The following is a 26,390-nucleotide window of genomic DNA, read 5'->3' as shown; positions in this document are numbered from 1 at the left end:
ACCAGCTTTTCAAAACATTTGTAGTATCGACTAGAGGAAGATCGCCCCCCCCCAAACAAAACAAATCCACTATAGGGCTTGGCCAAAGGAATGTCTAATCTACATGGCAAGTTGAATCTGTATCTGAACTCAGTTAATTCTCCACTACTGAAATCAATAATTGGATATTGACAAGTTTCTTTTAGTTGCAAACTGAATGTGCCCCTCTTTGCCAGCAAACACCTACCAGTTCCTTCTTGGATAAATAGGCACGTCGTAAGTCTAATCTGTTTAAATGGATGAATCGTTGGTGCATCATCACTATCCCATCCAAAATGTTCTGAGATTTTTATTTGAGACATAAATTACCATGTGTGCTTTACAAAACATTCTGCTCCTTTTATGACTGGACTGGGACACTTCTGGCTGTACGTAACTTCTAGGGCAAAAGTTGTATCCTCCTCCTGAAAAACCGATTGCCCCCTTTGACATGCATGTCTAGAAATAGTCACAATGGTTTAACAGAAAAATTTGTCTTGAAACCCCTGTGCTTACGTTCCTAAGTAGGAGAAACTTTTCTTAAGGGCGCCGTTAATCCTTGGTGTGAATAATGGTCACAATATTCTTCCTCCTTTTCTTTCTCAAAGCCAGAAATTACAGAAATAATTACTGATTTTCTTTTTTTCTTTTTCTTTCTTCCTTTTTTTTTTCTTTTTGGCAAAAGAAGAAAACTTTCCTCAGGTTGTATGTATGAGTAACTGTAGTAAGATACAAGCATGTGACAAATTGGAGACTTACTTGCAATGTGCATCAAAAATAGTAATTTTTGTGAGCAGCAAACTTGAATAGGACACTGCAGAATAGCAGTCGTCATGAAACATGAAAACATTCACCCTGCTTACAATAACCTTAAATCTCACGTTTTGAAATGGTTTGATTGGCAAATGTCTAGTGACTCAGGAAGAGTAGAAATGGAGGGGTAGTTCTTCCTTAAATTCTGCACATGCTGGCTTTTTTGCCTCTTCACCCTGCAAGGTTCACTCTCAACTCCTCCTGGGGGACAGGTCGTTCTCTCTCATAGAAAATTCTTTTCTTAGTCAGAGGGTTCTGTGGGAGCCTGAGATTCCGTTTCGGAAATGACAAGGCTCCTCTGAAAAGCCAAGCTTGTCCATGGAAACACGCTCTCTGCCGGCAGCCGTTGGACCCATCCTGTGCAGGGGTTGACTTCCCTCTGAAAGTGGTACGATGACACGTCACCATGGTAATGTGCTTGTGCACTTCTTGCCTCATGGTCAGGCTGTCGCTCTGTGGCCTGAGAGGTTTGTACGTGGTGGCCAGTGTGACGCTCTCACTTCACGGCTCATGCTTTAGGAATGGGCATCTCAATCACTGTTCCTAAGGTAAGTTTACATTGCTCCCCCGAGTGGCTGTTCCTTCAGATGGGCTCGCTCACTTTGTCTCCTGCATTTTTCCTTCTTGTGTTTTTCTTCTCATTTCTACCCCTCTGAGCTATCTCTAGAGTTATGCGTATAACTTCCGGGTTCGTTGTCTTAATTAATATGTCTGGTCCACCTGCCTCAGATTCATCACCCGTCATTGTTGTGACGCTTGGACTGTCACTTGGTTACCCCTCATGTGGGTCCTGTTTGCACTTCCTCACCTTCAACAGGACTGAGTATCAGAGGAGATGAAAATAGGTACTGTCCATGAGCTGCGAAGCATCGTTCCCATGAAGATGCTGGGGAATAAGCTTCCACCCTTCCCGACTTGAGGCATCCATTTACCCCCTTTGGTTTTCAGCCACCACTGACTGTCTAGCTTACTCTTGCCATCACTCAAGGCTGAACGCATATGGAGCATTGACGAGGCACCCGTCCTTCCTTTCTCTAAAATGTTACCCGTACTTCATGAAGTCGTCCTCATAACATCATACTAAAAGTCAGCCTTCTAGAATACCATTTCCACCTCGTAGAACAGGGCATCGAGGCCCTTAGGGATCTACAACCCTTTCCCCAGGTTCATGATTCTTCTGAATGTGTTTGAACCAGACCATCAGGCACGATCACTCTTACTTTGCTGTGTTTCTAGAAGGTCTCTGTTAAACAAAGGTAGTTGTTCAAAAATCCTGTCTGTTGGTTGTTTTAAACTGCATGATCCTTCTAAGTCTGACCTTGATCCAGGCAGCACTCCTGGGCAGCTGGTGAGCCAGGGGACCAAAAGATTAAATGGAATAAATGAGTACAAATTTCCCTACGGTCTTCTGACAGCAAGATGTCAGCAGTCCTCCCTGTTGTGATAGATTGCATAGGATGCTGCTTCCGGATCCAAAGGAACAATCGACAGACGTCACAAAGATCCACCTCTGGCTGCACTAGAAAGTTATGCTCCTGGCGCCACCAGTGAGTGCACCCTGCTAATGGGTCGGGGACAGGTACGTGGAGATTTTCTCCTTCGGTGCATGCAAGAATAATTTTTCTTTAGGGTCCCCTGTATACGAATGAACTCGGAAGTATTTTGTGGTATCCTTTGTGCGTGCGTGCGTGCGTGCATGCGTGTGTGTCCAAGTTGAAACATACTTAGTCAGGTGGTAGTGTTTATATACCTGTGGAAATAAAACGACTTTGAAAGCTCAACAGCCGGTTGATGTTGGAGGGTGAAGATGATCTCTAGCCAGGGTGTCGATGACGGCTGGCTTTTGGACATTAGCTGCTGTGTCTCCCTCAGGGAAGCCGTGTTTCCAGGTGTCTTTAAATTAGACATTGTTTCGACCTGGATTATGTGGACAAAGAAGTCCAACAGATGACACAGACGGTTCCCGAATCCCACCGCTCCAGGTCCAGCCATTGACAATGTATCACATGCTGGTGGTACCTTTATTCCAATTAGCAGAACACTAATAGTTTGCCTTAGGAGTCATACTTGGTGCTCTTATAAGCTCTGCCCTTTGACAGATGTGCAATGTGATTTCTCACCATTATAGCACAGAGAAATCCGTACCCGAATGCTCCCTGGCCTGTTTCTCCCAGGAGTCCAAAGATGGGCATTATGCAAAAGGCCTTGATGAATGTGGTGATGAATGAGAGGACTGGCAAAATGAAATGCCAAAGAAACTCCGAGTGGGTTACTCTTTAGCCGCAGAGTGGAGTTAAAGCTCGAAATACGTTAGGGTATGGGTGGACCGAACACTACAAAAAGCTATTGTGGTGAGTGAAATAAGGCAGGTGCACAGCAAGACAGATACCGTGTAATACTACTTGTGTAGGCACGTTCATATAGCAGAAGCAGGAATTACCAAGGCCTGGTGGCCAGGGGAAGGTGAGTTGTGATGGGTCATGTCGGGTAGGATGACAAAGGTGTGGGTGTAGGTAGTGTTGATGGGTAGAAAAGCGTGTGGAAGGCAAAAAGGCTACGGAACTGTATAGTTAACAGTTATGCAAAGGATAAATATTATACCTGTGCCATCACACTATGCTGAGCAGAAGCAGGGCATGTGACCGTGTGGAGATGAAAAATGGTCTTGGAACATTCCAAGAAGTAGCGGGAGTCGCCACGGGATTTAAAATAGGCTGGAGGAGTCATTGGACTCTGTCCTTGAAACATGGCATGACTTGTTTTTGTTTTGTTATGTGTGTGTGGCCACACCTGTGGCATATGGAAGTTCCCAGGGGAGGGGTTCACCCAGAGCTGTACCCCAGCCATGGCACCACCGGATCCAGGCCACATGTGCACACTACGCCGCAGCATGCAGCAACCCTGGATCCTTAGGCCCCTGAGGGAAGCTAGGGAGCGACCCTGCCTCCTCACAGAGACAGCTTCGGGTCCTTAACGCACGGAGCCACAGCGGGAGGTTCCCCAGAACATGAATTTGGAATTTACCTCTTTTCAAATTGCCTACATTGAATTGAGTATGTTGGCTTTGGCTAGGAAGCTTAAAGCTCCCCTTCTCATTATGTCAAGGAACCTCCCCTTGGCCAGCCTCATCCCACCAGAGTGGTCAGCCAACAGCATGTGTGCCCATGCTTCAAAATCACCCTCATCCTTACTCTCCCTCCCTGGGTTCACACACCACTCCCCAACAATGCTGCCTGAATAGTTCCTGAGCAGTGTCACCAATATCATGACTCATACTCTATGTTCTCCCAGTTCACCCTCGGCATATTTTGGTGAAGGAGTACAGCAGCACAGAAGATACTCCATCTGACCCCTCAGTAAGTGCCTTTTATTATTTGAGATAAAAGCATAGCTTCATTTTCTCCTTGTTTTCAATCAAATTCAAATGTGAAAATCTATACAGTTGAAAGTATGGAGACATACTTTTTTCCTGGGTTGGATGACTGAATGCCTTTCCCAGTGATTGACTGTAAAAGCTATTTTCAGTACAACAGCATCTGTTGCACACTGCATGTGTGGTTGGGAGCATTTTTTCTGCAGAGTATTACCCTCCTTGAAAGAGAATTTTTTAGTGTTCGGTCAAAATAGACAGGTCTTCCAGGAAATTTTGAAGCATTTCTCACAAATGACATCTCTGTTTTCTTTGGGACCATGGACTCAAGGAAAGCTTCATTTAGCTTTCTGAGAAAAGAAATAGTATGAAATATTCTTTGTTCATAGAGCCCATGAAGCTTAGATTCTCACACTGTTTTCTTTTCTCCAGCTCATGTTGTACGAGTGGCCTTACAGAAGCGGTGTGTATTCAGAGATCATCTCTCCAGTGACAAACAATCTTGGTGCAGTAGAATGTGGGGCTTCCTTGCTGACATTGGTTGCAGAGCCTCCATATCCTGGGTTCCTTTTGGAAGGAGACTTGGGGGTTTAGAGCATACAGCTCTTCGCCACTCATAGTTTTGCCCAAGATGTCCATGCCCTGGACACAAGTATATCATGTTGATGCCTTGGGTTGGTACATGTTATGAGGGACAGGGAGTGAGGTCCATGTGCAAGCACATGTGGTGTTTTCCTCATGAGATATTTCATATTTACATGGACATGACAACCATTGAATTTCCCCAACACAAATTCCATCCCCTCTGCACAACTTCTCTACATTCATGCATTCTCCCTTCACCACCACTGTTCCCAGTTTGGCTTAAGTTTCCCCTTGCTCAGCTGGAGATGGTGCAGAGAGAGTTGGCCCAAGCTCTTGACCTCCTACATGGAAAATCTAAATGGGGACCCAGGCCAGGTTATCCATGGGAGTGCCTGGACCCCTGACCTGCACCTATCCCTTGGCCAGGATTTTGTCAGTCATGGAGCACTGACGGGGAAGGGTCCCTGCTCCATGTCTATGCCTGGTAATACCAGGGTCTCCAGAGGGCCTGTAGATGCTATGCATCTTATAAGGTCCCTGTCAGTGCTGACATCATCGCTTCAACATGGCCAAAGCAGATGGGAATCGGCGAGGCGTATTCTTGTATTGGACAGTGTCACTGTCATTCTTACATTTGGCCACCCTAGGTAGCACACACCCAGGTGATCTTGCAAGTAAGAGCTCAGAGTTCACCCTCATCCTGGTGTCTGGCACCATTGTACAAACTTACTGCCCACCTGGGTGAGAAGGACTCTGTGTTCCCTCTGTGCTTCTCTCCATGAAATAAGTCCCTCATGTTGTAAGACTCTTGTTATTGTGGCTGTACATTTAATCAGGGCACATGCTGCACACGCTGTGTAGAAAATGAAGCCTGGAGAACAACCATGATATGAATGATAGTGGCTGTTTTTAATGGTAGGATTTCAGTATTGTCAGTTCTTCTATATTGGGTTTTCTTTAAGAGCAGTGTTTTGTGAATCCATTTATTAGCATGCTTTTCCTGGAAATCAGCCTTCCAGTAAAGTTGTAATTTTTTTAGTGCTTTTTGTCTTTTCCTTCATAAGTGACCACATATTGTGCCCTGTGCTATCCAGTGGGATCTCATTGCTTATCCACTCCCAAAGCAGTTGCTTGCACCTCTTAACCACAGAGTCCCAGTTGAGCGCAACATACATTTTCACATATATTTGATCACCATCATAGCTTCTATGGGGTCATATCTTCTCAAGGTGTTTACCCATTTTTAAACTCAGCTATTTGCCCACAGTCTTTGTTTTTCATTTTTTTGGTTTGTGTGTGTGCATGTGTGTTTTGTTTTGTTTTAATTGAGTGTTAGTTTCTTATATTTTTTGGATATGGGTCCCTTATCCAGAAGCAATATTTGCAAGTATTTCCTCCCATCCTATACATTGCCTTTTCATTCTGTTGATTGTTGAAGAGACTATACTTTTTTGACTGGGGAATCTTAGAACCTGGGCAGTGATCATTTGGCCATACATATATGAGTTTACTTTTAGGTCCTTCTCTTATGGATCATTGGTCTGTCTTCCTGTTTAGATGCCAGGGGTAGATGTTTTTGCTGCTGTGGCTTGGCAGTGTGTTTTGAATCTGGGAATTGAGACGTCTCCATTGTTGTTCTTTGCTGTCAAGATCATCTTTTTATTCTTTGGGGCTCTACATGTATTTTAGGATTTTCTTTTCCAAGTCTCAAAAAATGGCATGATATTTTGTGAGTTGTTGCAGTATAATGTGTACATCATTTTCAGTAGCAGAGAAATGTCGACAACATTAAACCGTCCAGTCTATGAACATGGTGTGTCGTTCCAAGCACTTGCACCTTCTTTAATTTCTTTCAGCTATGATCTGTAGTTTTCAGTGTACAAATTGTTCACCCCGTAAGGGGGTGCCACTGCCTTCCTTGGGTCTTCCAGGCTCAGGGGTGAGAAGGATGGGATCATGAAAAGAGTGATGCATCCCTCCCTCCCCTCTGCCCATTCTCTCTGGTTTTGTCCAGCACCGGTGCCCTGGGCCATGCTCCTCACTACTGGCAAAAAGTGGGGTGCCCTGCTGGGAATTCCTCCCAGGTCAGAGTGTTGTTGACACTGCTGTTAGAGTGTCCCCAAGGACTCTCGCAATGCCTAGCATGGGTCCAAGTGCCCAAGATAACCTGCAAATGAAAGATCCCCTCTGGTCATCCAAATTCTCTGAATGAACAGTGAGGTGAGGGTGGTTGGTTGTCTCTTCTTCATCTTGCAAGCTCTTAGAGCCACTCTGTCCACTGTGGTACCCACTAGCCAGAAGTGCCTGCTTATATTTAACTTAGTTCAAATTGTGGTTAACTCAAGCAATTAAAAAGAAGCATGCTCACACACACACAACACCCAATGGTTTGATCACACTAGCCATATTTCAAGTGTGCCCATAAGTGTTGGAGTTTCTAGTGGGTCAGCTTGAAAGGGAGAGCTGTAATGGACCTGTGGAAATGAGAGGTTGACAGATGCTTCTCTCAGCATCTCTTTCTTGAAGGTTTGAAACTGTGATCGATGTCTTACTGAAGGACTGTTGCTCCACAGAGCCCAGGGGAGATGTGAGAACCTGGAGAGAGGACTAGTGGGATGCCTTGGAAGGCAGCATTAGCTGAAGGGGAAGGGGAGAAATGGGTGGGGCAACTTTCCTTATAACATTATTGCTCATGTTTATGATTCTGCAGAATTTATTGTGGAGAGCGTTGGCAGCATCACTGACGAAGATGCAGGTAGGAACAACACTGCCAAGGGTGAAAGCTTGGATTCAGGTTCCCAGCTGGAGGGGATCCCTTACAGCAGATTTTGGCTTTGTTTTTAAATTTGCCTATGAAAACCATAAGCTGACAGGGCACAACAAAACTCTGCGAGTCACTTGACACTGGAGACCCAAGTTCTTGGAGCAAGTGTCTGGTGGTGGATGAGAAGTATACTCTGTCTGCACTTTCAGGATCCCATTGCTCTTTCTTCCTCACGTAAAAGCACTCCCAGGGTAGGATGGCTTATGGAGCACGTCTCTGGGATCACGGATGTGCTCCAGCCTCCTTCAGCTCATCTCAGCCTGGACAGCTCACCCAAGGCTGATGTGCACATCATGTTTGAGAGAGAGCTCCATGTCCACCTGCCTGGGGACCCTCCCCACCAGAAGGAAGTCTAGAGGAATGTGTGAAGGGGAGGCTGGGCTTCTCTGCACACTTGCTCTCACAGACCCATCCACCTGGTCTCCTGGGCTTGACCAGGCCCAGGACAGAGGCTCAGGGCAGCAGGGCCTGGGACCCCTGGTTCCCTGAGAATCCACCGCTCATCCAGGCAGCTTTGGCCCTGCTCCCCACACCCCAGTCATGTGCACACCATGTCCTCTCCTCAGGCCTGCCCAGCTCTCATCCCTCCTTGTCCTTCCAAGTCTAAGGGCAAATCCTGGTAGGCACCCTATGTTTATGTAGATGCCTGTTGCCTCATTTTGGGGCAAGGAATTTGGATACATTCCTTCACCTCTGATTGTGCTTTTATCCTCTCTAAGGAGCTGGGAAGGTCAGGGTGGTGTTGTGAGCAATAAGCTTCTGCCAGATACCTCAGGTCACCCAGGTATAGGAGTCCTGGTGTGGAGTTTTGTCTTCCTCCCCAGGTGCCAGCACAGGATCAGGCCCATGCCAGGAACTCCCTGGGTGGCATCGATTGGTTAAGAGAAACATTGACTGCCTGGAGAGTGGCAACATTGCCATGGCCCTTCTTCCACCCTGCCCTCATTGGAGGAAGGAAATGAGCAGTAATTAGAGGAGAGAAATGAGGAAGGAGGGAGTCAGAAGCAGGGGTTCTGGAGGAAGGCCAGGGCGTGCTCCGAGGTGCATGGGGACAGATGCAGCCTGTGTGTGGAGCAGGAAGACACAGGTCTTATTCCAAGTCACATTGAGGGAAGCAGAGGGCTGCAGCAGGATCTTGGAGATCAGAGACCTTCTCCACTGTAGATGTGAACCAGCTGAGGCCCTGGGAGGTCCGTGGAGGTGAGGACAGAAAGGAGCCCGAGACTGAGCTCCCTGCAGTGTCATGGTCCTGAGGTTCCATCTTGATTCTAAATCACCCCTTTCCTTTCCTATGGCCTCCCTGACCTGGTGGCTGCCCCTGGACACAGAATGTTACATGGCAGGTAACGAGAATTCTGACAAGGAAAGCAGAATTAAGCGGGTAATCTATTTCCTCTTTCACATCTTTTCATTTTCCTCTCTTTGTGTCACCCGTAGACTCTTCCTTGTAAGTCTTCCCCATCTCCTCTCTCCATCCTTTTATGATACTTACCATGATGGATTTGGTCTCAGAGACTGTACTTTTCCTCCCAGAAGCGGAAACGCTCCCTGTTCCTGCGTTTAAGAAAAGCATTTGGGGGGACAGCCTCCGATGCCGATGATGAGCACACCTAGGAAGAGGCAGTGTCGATGTGGCAGACTGGGGGTGCAAAGGTGAGGAGACAGATGCGCCTGTTCTCCACAGCATGCCCAACTTCCTTTTGGTTTTTCAGAAAGCCAGACAAAACTCTGTGTGTCCGCCCTTGAGTGTGACCACGAAGTGGAGAAAAGAGGAGGGTATTAATCCATCCAGAGGATGCCATGAGCACACCTCCCAAGCAACACATCCCCATCCCAGGAGCCCCTGAGGTTGCTAGTCAGAGGGGCGCTGTAGGGCCATCAAGTGCATGACTCACTAGGGCTCTTCCCAGTGTGTTCTTTTTGAAGAGCCCCACTGGAGTGGTCCGACATCCTCTGCAGGACCCATCCCTGCAGTGCCAATCCCCACCCCCTGAAGAAGTTACCAGGGAGCCTCCTCCCCCCACCCCCAGGGAATCACCAGGTGATGTGAGGCAATGGAGGAGTGGCCCTGACCTGCTCAGTCTCAGGACTTCTGGGAAAAGGGTGACGAAGACCCAGACACCCACTGCTCTGTGAGCAGGGAACTCACCTGTCCCTGCTCTGCATCCCTATGGACTCTTCATGGTCCTGGTATCATGTTGGGAAGCTGCAGGATCCCTGCTTGCCTAGGAGGTGCCTGAGCCCTGGGGGTCCCTCAGCCTCTGCAGCCCCCTTGTAAGGTCTCGGTCACCTTATGGCCCCATTTCACAACCTGCGCTGGAGCTTCTGTAGATACTATATGTGTCCAAGTCACACTAAAGCAGCACGAGGTGGCACTTCATTGCAGTGCTCATTTGGGATGGGTTGCCAGGCAGGATTTATGTTACTTCTGTTCCTTTTGTTTCTTCTCCAATTTTGTCATTAAATAACATAAACAACTTGTTTTATTACATTTTTAAAAAGCAGTGTTGTGGAGTTGCCTTGTGGCTCAGCGGGGTAAGGCTCTGGCTTGTCCCTGCTGTCTCTGGTCACAGGTATGGCATGGGTTCCATCCCTGGCCCAGGAAATTGTGCATGCTGAGAGAGTAGCCAAAACTTTTTTATAAATAAATAAATAAATAAATAGCAGTATGTTCCCAAATGATCACCTTTGTGTTACAGATTGTCGGTCTGACACCAGTGACAGCCTGGATGTGGACACCCCCAGCCTGTCTCAGAATCTCCATACATCAGGACCTCCACATAGTCAAGCACAGCAGAAGCCTCACTCAATGCTCACCTCCTAGGGCACCTCACTTAGTGTAATCTCTGTTGTTTAATTGCGTATCCCTTGTTTTATCCTTTAGTTTTATCTATATGTTCTACGTGTTCAGTATTTATCTCTATGTTGTGTTTTATGAAATAAAATGTTTTATTAATTTATTACACTGTATTTATCTATACAGCTGCTTTTAGAATCCTGCTTTATAAAATAAAATACACAGATAGAAAAGCACCCTCAGCAGAGGCAGCGCTTCATGAGTTGTTGGAAGGGAGGTGCCCTAGTGTCCACCAGGATCACTCCCTCCCTCACTTATCCCTCACCAAGTCTCAGTTAAGTAAGGAACCAAAGTTCATACTTTACACTGGTCCCATGTCAGTGGTTTGTTGTTGTTGTTGTTATTGTTCTTTTGAGGGCCACACCAGCAGCATATGGAGGTTCCCAAGCTAGTGGCTGAATCTGAGCTATAGCTGTTGGCATATGCCACAGCCACAGCAACACTGCATCCGAGCCACATGGGACCTATACCACAGCTCACCGCAGTGCCAGATCCTCAAACCCACCGAGAGAGGCCAGGGATTGAACGTGCATCCTCATGGATGCTAGTCAGATTCATTTCTGCTGAGCCACGATGGGAACTCCCCATGTCAGTGTCTTTCTAGGGAGTCTGTTGTCTGAAGCCTGTTCAATCCAGTGGTCATGGGGACAATAGACCCAGGATCGTTTGTGATGGCTTGGACATCAGGACTCTTGATACCCACTCGGCCTGGCTTGTAAAAAGTTCATGATTCATCATCTGCCCCCTTGTGAATCTTAATATGTTTCTCTATTTCCTTCCAGCACAGAGTATTTATTGGCAACAATGTTTCTGAAATTATAAGTGTTATTTCCTTATAGTTCTCCTTTTTATTCTAGATGCCCAGAGGAATTTTTTTAAGCTTTACACTGCAGCAGCATCTCTTATTAGTCATTGCAAGTAAATGATCAGTGTTCTTTTGAAAACAATTTCAAGACCGACCTTTTTAATTTTCAGAAAAATCTGCATGATACTGTTTAAAATTGCTTTGTACCATTGGTTTTTCTCTTTCAGGTCCCTCAATCATTCATCTTTCAGATCTCTTATGGTTGTCTTTTATTTCAACACATTCATCAGATATTTTACGTCTTGCTTGATTTATGTTCCAGGAGTTGTTTTTGTTTTGTTTCATTTTGTTTATAGTTACTAAGAATTTCTTCCTTTTCATCCACCATTTATGATAAGGTCTTATTTCTCACCCTGTTTCTCCTAGTTTTAACTTCATTTACAAAATGATTTTTCAGTATGTTAATTCTTTTTTGAATCCTATACCCTAATTGCTGAGTTTTTAAAATTCTGATCTCTGAGGCACTTGGATTATTTTCACTTTTTCTTCTGCATTTCTTCTTCTTTACAGTATTTGGTCTTTATTATTAATCACATCATCACGCATGACAAGAGGATCATCATATCCATGGAGAAGTTGATAAGCATTTGGATTGGGCTTACTTATCCCAGAGTTTTTTGGGTTTATTTTATTTTATTTTATTTTTTTTTTTTTTGGTCTTTTGTCTTTTGTCTTTTTTGTTGTTGTTGTTGTTGTTATTGTTGCTATTTCTTGGGCCGCTCCCGAGGCACATGGAGTTCCCAGGCTAGGGGTCGAATCGGAGCTGTAGCCACTGCCTATGCCAGAGCCACAGCAACGTGGGATCCGAGCCACGTCTGCAACCTACACCACAGCTCACGGCAACGCCGGATCGTTAACCCACTGAGCAAGGGCAGGGATCGAACCTGCAACCTCATGGTTCCTAGTCGGATTTGTTAACCACTGCGCCACGACGGGAACTCCTGGGTTTAATTTTATTTGGCCATGCCTATGGCATGTGGAGTTTCCTGGGCCAGATACCAAACTAGCACTATAATAGTGACCCAAGCAGCTGCAGTGACAATGCCAGATCATTAACCTGCTGAGCCTCAAGGGAAATCCTTTTAATTGAAGTATAATTACCTACAACACTAAGAGTTCCAGACGCAAAAATATATTTTTGATATTGCTGTTCATTCCAAAATGATCATAACTAATATAGTAACCACCTGTCACAAGCCAATGTTGCTACAAAGTCACTATGTTATCTATGCTACACATTTAATCCCCATAAGTCATTTATTTTTTACCTAGATTTTTGCAAGTCTTATTAATTTCCCTGGCATATTTCTCTCATCAGTGTACCCATATCCCCTCTGGCAACCACCTCTTTGTTTTCTGTATCTATGACTGCATTATGTGTTGTTAGGTTTGTTCACTTGTTTTGTTAGTTTCCACATAGAGGTGATATCACATTGTTTGTCTTTTTTTTTTTTTATTTTCCCACTGTACAGCAAGGGGGTCAGGTTATCCTTACATGTATACATTACAATTACATTTTTTCCCCCACCCTTTCTTCTATTGCAACATGAGTATCTAGACAAAGTTCTCAATGCTATTCAGCAGGATCTCCTTGTAAATCTATTCTAAGTTGTGTCTGATAAGCCCAAGCTCCAGATCCCTCTCACTCCCTCCCCCTCCCATCAGGCAGCCACAAGTCTCTTCTCCAAGTCCATGATTTTCTTTTCTGAGGAGATGTTCATTTGTGCTGGATATTAGATTCCAGTTATAAGTGATATCATATGGTATTTGTCTTTGTCTTTCTGGCTCATTTCACTCAGTGTGAGAGTCTCTAGTTCCATCCATGTTGCTGCAAATGGCATTATGTCATTCTTTTTTATGGCTGAGTAGTATTCCATTGTGTATATATACAACATCTTCTGAATCCAATCATCTGTCGATGGACATTTAGGCTGTTTCCATGTCCTGGCTATTGTGAATAGTGCTGCAATGAACATGCGGGTGCATGTGTCTCTTTTTTTTTTTTTTTTTTGTCTTTTTGTCTTTTGTCTTTTGTTATTGTTGTTGTTGTTGCTATTTCTTGGGCCGCTCCTGTGGCATATGGAGGTTCCCAGGCCAGGGGTTGAATCGGAGCTGTAGCCACCGGCCTACGCCAGAGCCGAGCAACGCGGGATCCGAGCCGTGTCTGCAAACCACACCACAGCTCACGGAAATGTCGGATCCTTAACCCACTGAGCAAGGGCAGGGACCAAACCCGCAACCTCATGGTTCGTAGTCAAATTCGTTAACCACTGCGCCACGACGGGAACTCCACATGTGTCTTTTAAGTAGAGTTTTGTCCGGATAGATGCCCAAGAGTGGGATTGCGGGGTCATATGGAAGTTCTAAGGTATCTCCAAACTGTTCTCCATAGTGTCTGTACCAGTTTACATTCCCACCAGCAGTGCAGGAGGATTCCCTTTTCTCCACAGCCCCTCCAGCACTTGTTATTTGTGGACTTATTAATGATGGCCATTCTGACTGGTGTGAGGTGGTATCTCATGGTAGTTTTGATTTGCATTTCTCTATAATCAGCGATGTTGAGCATTTTTTCATGTGTTTGTTGGCCATCTGTATATCTTCTTGGAGAAATGTCTATTCAGGTCTTTTGCCCATTTTTCCATTGTTTGATTGGTTTTTTTTTTGCTGTTGGTTGTATAAGTTGTTTATATATTCTAGAGATTAAGCCCTTGTCGGTTGCATCATTTGAAACTATTTTCTCGAATTCTGTAAGTTGTCTTTTTGTTTTCTTTTTGGTTTCCTTTGCTGTGCAAAAGCTTTTCAGTTTGATGAGGTCCCATGTTTGTCTTTTTTCTGACATTTAACTGAGCATAATACCCTGTAGGTCCATCCATCTTGTCACAAATGGTAAGATTGCATTCATTTTTATGGCTAATAGTCCATCTGTGATATATATACATATGTGTTATATCACAGGAGCATGGCTGGTTGTGTGTGTGTGTGTGAGAGAGAGAATCACATCTTCTCATGCATTCATTTATTCATAGATGCTTTGGAAAAATACCCAGAGGTGGAACAGGTGGATTTTCTGAAATTTCTATTTTCAGGATTTCCCGTTGTGGCGCAGTGGTTAACGAATCCGACTAGGAACCATGAGGTTGCGGGTTCGGTCCCTGCCCTTGCTCAGTGGGTTAAGGATCCGGCGTTGCCGTAAGCTGTGGTGTAGGTTGCAGATGAGGCTCGGATCCCGCGTTGCTCTGGCTCTGGCGTAGGCTGGTGGCTACAGCTCCGATTCAACCCCTAGCCTGGGAACCTCCATATGCCGCGGGAGCGGCCCAAGAAATAGCAACAACAACAACAACAACAAAAGACGAAAGACAAAAGCCAAAAAAAAAAAAAAGAAGAAGAAGAAGAAACAGACCAACTGAACAGACCGATTACTAGAAATGAAATTGAATACATCATAAAAACACTCCCTACAAATAAACCCAAGGACCAGATGGCTACACAGGTGAATTCTACCAAACATACAAAGAGGATCTAGTGCCCATCCTCCTTAACCTTTTTCAAAAGGATAAAGAAGAACACTCCCAAAGATTCTATGATGCCACCATCACCTTTATTCCAAAAGCAAAGATACCACCAAAAAAGTAAACTAGAAGCCAGTATCTTTGATGAATGTAGATGCAAAAATTCTCAACAAAATCTTAGCCAACCAAATCCAACAACATATCAAAAGGATCATACACCATAACCAGGTAGGGTTCATCCGAGGTTCACAAGAATGGTTCAACATATGCAAATCAATCAACATCATACACCACATTAACAAAAGTAAAGTCAAAAACCATATGATCATCTCAATAGATGCAGAAAAAGCATCTGACAAAGTCCAACATCCGTTCATGATCAAGACTCTCGCCAAAGTGAGTATAGAGAGAACATTCCTGAACATGATCAAAGCCATTTATGACAAACCCACAGCAAATATAATACTCAATGGAGAAAAACTGAAAGTCTTCTCACTCAAATCTGGAACAAGACAGGGATGCCCACTCTCACCACTGCTCTTCAACATAGTTTTGGAAGTCCTAGCCACAGTAATTAGACAAACAAAAGAAACAAAAGGTATCCAAAGAGGAAGAGAAGAGATAAAACTGTCACTGTATGCAGACGACATGATAATATACATAGAAAACCCTAAGGACTCAACCCAAAAACTACTTGAACTGATTAATAAATTCAGCAAAGTAGCAGGATATAAGATTAACATTCAGAAATCAGTCACATTTCTATATACCAACAATGAAATATTAGAAAAGGAATACAAAAATAGGATACCTTTTAAAATTGCAACTCAAAAAAATCAAATACCTCGGAATACACCTGGCCAAGGAGGTAAAGGACTTATATGCCAAGAACCATAAAACTTTAATCAAAGAAATTAAAGAAGATGTAAAGAAATGGGAAGATATTCCACATTCATGGATTGGAAAAATCAATATTGTAAAAATGGCCATACTACCCAAAGCAATCTACAGATTCAATGCAATCCCTATCAAATGACCCATGACATTTTTCACAGAACTAGAACAAACAATCCAAAAACATATATGGAACCACAAAAGACCCAGAATCACCAAAGCAATCCTGAGAAACAAAGACCAGGCAGGGGGCATAACTCTCCCAGACTTAAAGTAACATTATAAAGCCACAGTCTTCAAAACAGTGTGGTACTGGTATCAAAACAGACAGGAGTTCCCGTCGTGGTGCAGGGGTTAACGAATCTGACTAGGAACCATGAGGTGCGGGTTCGGTCCCTGCCCTTGCTCAGTGGGTTAATGATCCGGCGTTGCCATGAGCTGTGGTGTAGGTTGCAGACGCGGCTTGGATCCTGCATTGCTGTGGCTCTGGCGTAGGCTGGTGGATACAGCTCCAATTCGACCCCTAGCCTGGGAACCGCCATATGCCGCGGGAGCGGCCCAAGAAACAGCAAAAAAAAAAAAAAAAAAAGACAGACCAATGGAGCAGAATAGAGAACCCAGAAATAAACCCCAACACCTACAGTCAATTAATCTTTGACAAGGGAGGTAAGAACACAAAATGGGAAAAAGAAAGTCTATTCAGCAAGCATTGCTGGGAAACCTGGACAGCTGCATGCAAAGCAATTAAATTAGAACACTCCCTCACACCATGCACAAAAATAAACTCAAAACGGCTGAAAGACTTAAATATACAACAGGACACCATCAAACTCCTAGAAGAAAACACAGGCAAAACACTCTCTGACATCAACCTCATGAATATTTTCTCAGGTCAGTCTCCCCAAGCAATAGAAGTAAGAGCAGAAATAAACCAGTGGGACCTAATCAAGCTGAAAAGCTTTTGCACAGCAAAGGAAACCAAAAAGAAAACAAAAAGACAACTTACAGAATTCGAGAAAATAGTTGCAAATGATGCAATGGACAAGGGTTTAATCTCTAGAATATACAAGCAACTTATACAACTCAACAACAAAAAAGCCAATCAACCAATGGAAAAATGGGCAAAAGACCTGAATAGACATTTCTCCAAAGAAGATATACAGATGGCCAGCAAACACATGAGAAAATGCTCAACATCGCTGATTATAAGAGAAATGCAAATCAAAACTACCATGAGATACCACCTCACACCAGTCAGAATGGCCATCATTAATAAGTCCACAAATAACAAGTGCTGGAGGGGTTGTGGAGAAAAGGGAATCCTCCTGCACTGCTGGTGGGAATGTAAACTGGTACAGTCACTATGGAGAACAGTTTGGAGATACCTTAGAAATGTATACATAGAACTTCCATATTGCTGGAGGCCCGCTATGGCGGCCAGGGAGCATACGCTTTTTCCCGAAGAAGACGGACGGACGTAGGCTTTTGCATCGGAGACAGCCTCTTTGTCCCTTCTTTCAGGGCGCTGGACTGCTCAAACTTTATTGGCAACAGTGGTTGATTATATAGACAGTTTTTCACTACAGATTACATTACAGTGTTAAAGTATATTGGTTAACTATCACATGGTATAGCAGCTGTGCATCCTGTTTTAAGATCTCGACCTTAACTAAACTTAGTGAGTACTTTGAAGAGGCCATAAAACACAAGAATTTAGCATTTACAAATTTGTTTGTAGACTGGTGTTTATCTTCAAAGCGTTATGGCAGGGAGACAGTGTGAGTAAATATAAACCAACCTAATTAAACTAGCTATCACTAAAAAGCGTTTAAAATCAAAGACAAAACTCACAGCTTTGGTTTTTTGGATAAGATATGGCTAACTTCTATGGACCTCATTAAAATCCTAACTCTAAAGTTACTATATAACTAGTTAATAGATAAACACTATGTTTTAACTAAGTTGGATTTAAATAGGGGAAAAGTCCTTCAGGACGAAATTTGTATTATACTATTGTTGTCACAAATCACCACAGGACAATAAGAATGGGAAATAAGAATAATAAGTAAATAATTAGGAAAGACTGAGAAAAACTGAATAGCAAATAAAACAGCAGGAAAGACTAGGTTACCCGAGAAACAATCCATGTTCTCCAACGCAAACATGGAAATTGTTTTCCCAGGAAAGCCTCAAATCTTCCCCATCAACTTCAAAGTGAGAGCTGAGTAACCTGAGGCCTGCGCTCGGCTTGCACCGTGCAGGCAGGCTTTTATCCTGACCAGAGGCCCACCTTCAGCATGTACCGTTCAGGTGAGCTTTTTTCCTGACCAGAAGCCCACTTTCGGCTTGTACCGTTCAGGTGAGCTCCCTTTCTTGGTTAAGAACCTGCCTTCAGGTTTTTCTGCCATCAGGCAAGGTCCTTGTTTTGAGTCCTTGCATTTTCTCAGCTCCCTGCACCATATGACCCCGCAATCCCACTCTTGGGCATATATCCAGACAAAACTCTACTTAGAAGAGACACATGCACCCGCATGTTCATTGCAGCACTAGTCACAGTAGCCAAGACATGGAAACAACCCAATGTCCATCAACAGATGATTGGATTAGGAAGATGTGATATATATATACACAATGGAATACTACTCAGCCATAAAAAAGAACAACATAATACCATTTATAGCAACATGGGTGGAACTAGAGACTCATACTGAGTGAAATAAGTCAGAAAGACGAAGACAAATACCCTATGATTTCACTTATAACTGGAATCTAATATACAGCACAAATGAACATTTCCACAGAAAAGAAAATCATGGACCTGGAGAATAGACTTGTGGCCACCCAGGGGGAGAGGGAGGGAGTGGGAGGAATCGGGAGCTTGGGGATATCAGATACAACTTGGAATGGACTTACAATGAGATCCTGCTGAGTAGCATTGAGAACTATGTCTAGATACTTATATTGTAACAGAACGAAGGGTGGGGAAAAGAAACCGTATTCATGTAAGTGTATCTTGGCCCCATGCTGTACAGTAGAAAAATAAATAAATAATTTTTTTAAAAAATTGTGAAATATAAGAATTAGGACTTGACTGATATGACTAATATAAAAGGAGGGAGGGACTGTGGGTTAAAACCATTAGGAAACCTTAACCTTTGTCTGGAGGTCAGGGTTTAAATCTCTCCTCCACCCCCTTTCAAGCCAGGTGACCTGAGGCAAGTTCACTGCACTTCTTTGAGCCTCAGGTTTCTCATCTGTCAAAAGGGGCTAATGACAGTACTTCATCCAGGAGTGGCCTCCGAGGACTGAGTGAGAATGCAAAGGAGGCACATACCATGGGACTCGGCAAAGGAAAGCTCTGGGCAAAGAGCAGCAACCTCACCACTTAGAGCTTGGCAAACTCCTTGAAGACTAGACTCAGAATGCAAACCCCCCCCCAATATCTCAGATATGATCACTGATTCACCTCAGCCCCCCACGGATTCATTCAAAAATATTTACAACACATCTAGTCTGAGCCAGGCACCTTTCTGTACCCTGGGGGTGAAGACATAAGCCAAATACACATAAAAATTCAGATCACTAAACTACGACAGGGCATTTGTTTCAATGATAGAGAAATTACATTCTTGGACAGAAAGGTCCCAGGAGAGGGTCTATTTCATTTTGAAGACTGCAGGACACACTGCAATGAGGGTCCAGGGACAGGGAGAGAGGGAGGAGGCCAGGAAAGGAAGGCAGTGCCTACATGAGGTCTCCCGCAGTCAGCCCTGCTGTCTGCCAGGAGCTGGTTCTGATGCCACGGGCTCTGGCTTCCGGCCAAAGCCACACTTACTTGATGCTGCGCAGCTTCCTCGTGATGATCGCTGGAACATTGACTTTCTAAGATGTACTTGGTAGAAGATCCACATCCTGAAAAAACACACATAGAAATCTTTACACAGTTATCTATTACTCACACCTTCAGCCATCATCTTCATGAACCAAGTACTAGGCCCCGAAGAGCAAAGGTGGGACTTAAGGATTTTCAATCAGGGGAACAATATGGTTAGAAATGTACTTTTCAAGAGTTCACATTTTGGCTCAGTGGTGATGAATCTGACTAGAATTGTGAGGATGCGGGTTTGATCCCTGGCCTCACTCAGTGGGTTAAGCATCTGTTGCTGTGAGCTGCCGTGGAGGTCGCAGATGCAGCTTGGATCCTGCATTGCTGTGGCTGTGGTCCAAGCTGGCAGCTACAACTCAGATTCAAGCCCTAGCCTGGGAACTACCTATGCCACAGGTTCGGCCCTAAAAAGACAAAGAGAGGAGTTCCCTTTGTGGCACAGTTGTTAACAAAACCGACTAAGAACCATGAGGTTGTGGGTTCGATCCCTGCCCTTACTCGGTGGGTTAAGGATCTGGCATTGCTGTGGGCTGTGGTGTAGGTCACAGATTTGGCTCAGATCCCTCATTGATATGGTGCTGGCGTAGGCCAGTGGCTACAGCTCTGATTAGACCCCTAGCCTGAGAACCTCCATATTATTTGGAAGTGGTCCTAGAAAAGACAAAAAGAAAAATAAATAAATAAATAAATAAAGACAAAGAGATAGAGAAAAAGAAATGTACTTTCCAAAGTACTTTGATGTCAGTATAAAGAATGGATGGAAGGGAAACAAGGTCATTGGAGCTGTCCAGCTAAGAAGTGGTGAGGCCAAAAAGAAAAAAAAACAGAAATGATGAGGAACCTGAAGTGGCAGAGTGGCGATGGGGAGGGATGAAGGGAGGGGCTAAAAGCTGGTTTGGAAGCAGGGCATCACAGGATTTCCCAAAAGGCAGCTTGAGACCTATTAGAGTCAAGACATCAATGTGGGGGATTGCGACCAGCAGTTGGGGATAACAGAGAAATGGCACATATCCGAAAGCATCCCATGGAATGAGGTAAGTATTATTTTGTGATGCATGGATTTCTTTCCAGGATGGTGGAGAACAGAGAGGTGGTAAAGAGCAGGCTCGCTGGGCCTGGGGAGACAGGGTTCAAATCCCAGCTCCACCACTTGTTTGCTGGGAGGCCTTGGGAAAGTCACGAACTCCCTGGGCCAGAGTTTCCTCATTGGAAAAGGAGAGAAACTGGTAACACCTCATGGGGTTGTGAGGTATAATGAGGAAATAGGGGAGGGACATGCAGACGAGAGCCTGCCAGTAAGCATCATGTGCCTGCCTCTACCATTTCCAGACACGGGTACGTAGACGCAGGTCCTGGCTAGGGACACACAGTAATTTTTCCCTGTGACGTCAGTTAATAGAAGTGCGAAACACACACACACACACACACACACACACACACACACACACACAGGGCCCTGCATCCCCCTTCTGCTTTTCCTAGCTTAGTCACTGACCACACCCACATCTAATCCCCTGCTGGTCATGACAGAATTTTTCCGTCTCCTCCCTGTCCAATCAGTCACTCAGCCCTGAACGTATGCAAATGTCAGATCCCTGTGTAATACACCTGAAACTAACACAATACATCCAATCTTAGGATATCGCTTCTCTGTGGAAGCTAAAAACACAGAAGATACAAATGGCCTTAAATATAAGACAGGAATAGACCCACAGACACAGCAGAAACACCTATGGTTACCACGGGGGAAAGGGGATGGCGAGGGACAAATCAGGAGTTTGACATAAACAGATACACTCCAATACCTGTAAAACAGATAACCAACACGGACCTCTCTATAGCACAGGGAACTATACTGAATATTTTGGAATAAGCTAAAGGCAAACATATATATATACTTTTTGGTCTATATATATTATATAGACACACATACACATAAATAACTGAATCTCTGTCCTATACACCCGAAACTAACACAACACTGTAAATCAATTATAGCTCAGTCAAAAGTTATAGCACACACAGAAATCAATTTTCAGCAAAATGCTCCGCCCCACTGCCTATTCTCAAAGGCATCCTCTCCTCAGCTCCCTCAGCAGCTGTGGAGACTGAAACACCACCCCTTTCAGCCTACAGCAGCCCCCACACCTCTAAGACTAAGACTCTAAAACTCCAGGAGACCCTGAGGACCCCGAGAAGGACAGCGCAGCATCCTACATCCCGCACAGGACGTCTGACAGTTTGAGGGGCCTTCCCGGGCACGCGCACACTTGCCCCTCATCAGAGCTCTAGGGGGGATCCCTGCAGAAGAAAGCCTCCAAAAGGCACCCCTGGAGCTGCTCAGACGCAGACGTCCTCTTTGTCAGCCTTGAGAAAGGGGCAAAAAGGCTGTGGCAAGGGATGCCTCAACACCGGATTCAGTGATTCTCTCCGGCTCCTCTGACTCTCCCCTCTGAGGAGCTGGCAGGGCACCTGAGGCAGGGAAGGCAGCCAAGGCCAAGCACAGCCACCAGGGGGCGGCCAGGAACAGCCACCAGGAAGGGTGGCCCTGAGACAAAGACCCAAGGTGGTCACCCGGTTCACAGGCCCCCAAACTGAGACTGCGTCCCCTGGGCTCTGGATCCTTTGGCTGCACAGAAATGTTCTTCAAGGAACACGAGAACTGAGGCCCCTTAAAGGGTTTCACTCACCCTTTATTCTTTGCCCCATTCTTGCTGCTGCCTGGAGATGGGGGTCTTGGACTGTCAGTCTTGGGCCCCTGGGATCTGATGGAGTAGCTCTCAAGGCCGTGGTCCCTGGAAGCCTGTGACTCTCGGCTAAGCCTCTCCAGGCACGGCTGGGGGGCCACCCCAGGGGGAAGAAGTGTGAGGCAACTGGACCAACGGACAGACTTTCCCTGCTATTTACAGAGATATAACGCTCTAAGACAGGGCTTAGAAAACGTTCTGGAAAGAACCAGAAAGGAAGCATTTCAGCTGTGCAGGCTAGGGGGTCTCTGTCGAAGCTACTCAGCCCTGCAGTCCAAGTGCTAAAGCAGCCGCAGATAAGGTGTACATAAATGGGAGTGGCCACATTCCAATAAAACTTGATTTACAAAAATACATGGTGGGCTGGATTTGTCCTGTACAACCTCTCCTCTCAAAGAGCAAGCCGGCGTAATATTTAAACACACACACACACACACAGAGAAAGGGAGAAATTGTAAATTAAAAAAATAAAATAAAATAAAACTCAGGAGTTCCCTTGGTGGCTCCGTGGCTACCAAACCCAACTAGGAATCATGAGGACATGGGTTCAGTTCCTAGCCTCCCTCAGTGGGTTAAGGATCTGGAGTTGCCATGAGCTGTGGTGTAGGTCACAGAAGTGGCTTGGATTGGCTTTGCTGTGGCTGTGGTGTAGACCAGCATCTGTAGCTCCAATTTGACCCCTAGCCTGGGAACTTCCGTAGGCTGTGGATAGGGTCCTAAAAGAAACCAAACCAAAACAAAAAACCACTCAGATTCATATAATCATCAAACAAAAGAAAAAACTTCCACAAAGGACTCTGAGGCCCTAAGCTATTCCTCTTGTCTATGACAACCTTTTTCTTGGAAGGGGCACCTTGCCCCGATGTACCTTGCTCGGAAATTAAAGTCTCACGCTTAGAGTTATTAACCCACCTCCAAGATGGGAGTAGGAAAGCAAACCACATGAACACATCCATAGGGTGTCAGCCATAGGCAGGATCTCTCCAGCAGCCCCTCTTAACACCAGCAGTGCATACACTCTTACACCGCATTCTGTTCCAGATGCTTCCACCACACCAGGGGCACGACGCAGAGACACAGCTGAGACACAGAAAAGACAACCCCACCCCACCCGACCCCTAACAACCCCAGGGCTGAGGGCACAGGAAAAAGAAGGGAATCCGCAGTTTGATGGGCAGAGGGCAGCGTTTGCTTCACATCCCAGTACCGCGGGCTGTCTAATTTGGGGGAAGACACAAACCTTCAAAGCCCCACTTCCCGCACATGTCTGAGTGCCTGGCCGCTGCCCCCGCTCCGCACCACAACAGCTCTCGGGTTACTTCATGAGGTCCTCTGTGTAAAAGCACTTCCTACGTGCTAGTTATCTTCTCCAGAAGGAAGACTGCAGAGGCAAACTGTAAACACTAGGGCCACGTCGAGGCTACGGATTCTCAAGGAAGGAAAAGGTTGGGAGCGCTGATGACCAAAGACCTTCCTATCCAGTGAGCTCCTGAGGGACAAAATAGATACTGTGGGTCAGGTCACGCCCACATGCCTCTCCACTCTACAGTTTCTCTTGGTCTAAGTCTGCAAGAAATCTGGAGAAGTGCATGTGGCTGTTACTGTTACGTCACAGACCTGACAGAACCAAGAAAAATCTGTGTGTACACACACACACAGACACACACACACAAAGGAAGGAAGGAGGAAAGAGAGAGAAAGAAAGAAAATGCAATTAGTGACATATCTACAGGGAAAAGGTTTGGTGATACAATTCCAGCCCAGGAATCAAACACCAGAACCTTATCCTGGTTCTGCCACTAACTGGCCCCAGGGTTGCTTTCCTGGGAGTGTCATTACACCTGCCCTTCAACCCTAATGGTGCAGTGGAGGAAACAAATTGCCAAATGACTCCAAAGGGGCTCTGCACCGTGAAATCACTACCCAGCCCTGCAAGGCGCCAAATGTTAGGGAAGACTGTTAAGATGACCAAAGACCTTACATTACTGTCCAAAGGACAAACACACATTCCTGGTCTCAGCAGTTCCTTCCACTGGCACAGAATTTTTTCTCTTGATGTAGTGCCCCAGACACCGAGGGAAATGTACCCAAAGATGTGTATTATAACCCCGTTTAACAGGGCGGCTCAAGAGCAAAAGGTGAGAACCAACCCACATGTCTCCACTAGGGCCCTGCTGGGATCCAGTACCGGGCTGATGGGTGGTGTTGGGGGTGGGGAATCTCAAATAGGGTGGAGACAGGGTGACACTGCATCCTTTTGGTATATACATTTCAATATATATACATATTTTTCAAGTTTCCTAACCAGGTAATTTCACAAAATGAAGTTTAATCCCCTGGAGAGAGAAGAGGGGACATTTTCATGTACCTTTAACCTCCAGAAGGTGGTATCCATCCCAGCCCCAAGGTTTAGAATTTGACAGTTGCATCCTGTCTTCCGTAGAAATGCCTTGATAAGCTGACTGACGCTGGACACGAGCAAAATATCCTAGAGACAGACAGAGAAGCAAATGATCACTCAGTGACCCAGGAAGTAATCCCTGCAGGGCCCACTGCGCTAGGAGAGCAAGACACATGCTATCCTTATTCAGGGTCAGCATTTATCTGGAGACTTTCCGGGAGAAATGATGTTCAAATCTTCTTCCTTTCTTACTTAAAAAAAAAAAAAAGAAGAACAAAAAAAACTACTGGAACCAAAACAAGTACAAGCTCCTTAAGGGTGGAATTAACCAGCTTAAGAAAAATAAGATGGCCTATATCGTTACTTAGGAAAAATGAATGTCTCTGTCAAAACAGCTGATCTAAATGGTCCTCTTGGAAATGTGCTTTTTCTGGCTCTAGTGAAAGGGACTCAGTACTCTGATAAAAATAAAAATTGTGCAGGTTTGATCCCTGACCAGATCGTCCACATTCCGCATGTGTGGCCAAAACAAACAAACAAAAAACAAAACAAAACCCCCATGTGACAGCACGCAGAAGAAATTTAAAAATCATTAGAAATGATGGGATTTTAATTGGGATTTTGCCAAATCTGTGACTCAGTGTGAGAGGATTAAAAGTTTTGAACCTCCTAATCCATAAAAGTATTATACCAGAGCAACTGCTCATGCCTTCATTAATATTAACAATTTTTCAGTTTTCTGTGTACAGATCTTGCACATCTTTCATTGAACTTATATATTTCAGCATTTGATGTTCTGGATGCCATTGTTCTTGGCATCTAGAATTACACTTGATTTTTTTCTTGAGTTTGTACCTAGTGATCTTGCTAAACTGACTAATTTATTCTAACACACTAGCAATAGATTTCTCTCCGACAGCATAAATATGTAATGATGCAGTCTGTGAAAAATGGCAGTTTGTGATGCTTATTTTTCAATCCTTATGCCTTTGTTTTTATCTTTTTCTTGCTTTATTACCCCGGCTAAAGCCTCCCTAAAATGCTAAATAAAACATGATAATCAGTATACTTGTTCTTGATCTCAAGGGGGTGAGTTTTGAGTATTTCACCACTAGTTATTATATTTGCTTCAGGTTTCTGAGATGTTTTTGCTTTTAACTGTGGTAAATTTTGTCCAATGGCATTTAAAAAAATAAAATGTTCTTTTGACCCTGCCTGTGGCATGCAGAAGTTTCATGGCCAGGGAATGAACCCAAACCATAGCAGTGACTCCAGACACAGTGGTGAACCCACTGAGCCACCAAGGAACTCCTGTCTAATGGAATTTTTGCATATTTTGGGATAACCCTATTATTTTTTTCCTTTGTTATTTGATTTCCAAATGATACAAAACTGATTTATTCTTGAATTAAACGTTGTTTGTGTGTATTACATTTGATGTATCTTGGATAAAATTTGTTAAGCATCCCCCGACCCCTTTTTTTTGATCATGAAAGAGACTTTTGATTTTCATTTCCCATAAGGTCGTTGCTGGTTTGATATAAATTTCAAATGGGTCAAATTAAACCTTTTTGGAAGATTTTCACTGTTTTTATTTTCTGGAAAGAGATAGTGCAAGATC

At 44.6% G+C, this 26,390-nt stretch overlaps 1 protein-coding gene and 1 long non-coding RNA gene across 3 annotated transcripts in view; one reads left to right on the top strand and one right to left on the bottom strand.

Moving 5' to 3' along the window:
- The window catches only part of LOC110255302 (leucine carboxyl methyltransferase 1-like), a 37,973-nt gene that overhangs the window by 600 nt on the left and 10,983 nt on the right, over window positions 1–26,390 (bottom strand). The window contains exons 3-5 of one of the 2 annotated variants that reach the window (XM_021082081.1): window positions 24,737–24,856; window positions 19,571–19,647; window positions 1,375–2,581 (exon numbers count right to left, since the gene is read on the bottom strand). In XM_021082081.1, the coding sequence (XP_020937740.1) occupies window positions 2,393–2,581; window positions 19,571–19,647; window positions 24,737–24,856 (386 nt within the window). In that variant the 3' untranslated portion in view covers window positions 1,375–2,392. Of the gene's footprint in view, window positions 1–1,374; window positions 2,582–19,570; window positions 19,648–24,736; window positions 24,857–26,390 lie in introns of those variants that run through there. The other variant, XM_021082082.1, reaches the window with a different exon arrangement.
- Window positions 8,930–10,569, top strand: LOC110258845. The gene is made up of 3 exons (XR_002341263.1): window positions 8,930–8,991; window positions 9,144–9,263; window positions 10,310–10,569. It is a non-coding gene; the product is annotated as an uncharacterized LOC110258845 (long non-coding RNA).

Source organism: Sus scrofa, unplaced genomic scaffold (genome assembly GCF_000003025.6).
Source record: "Sus scrofa isolate TJ Tabasco breed Duroc unplaced genomic scaffold, Sscrofa11.1 Contig48, whole genome shotgun sequence".
NCBI classification, from domain to species: Eukaryota; Metazoa; Chordata; class Mammalia; order Artiodactyla; family Suidae; genus Sus; species Sus scrofa.
Note: the sequence above shows the minus strand (reverse complement) of the source record. Positions and strands in the feature narration are given on the sequence as shown.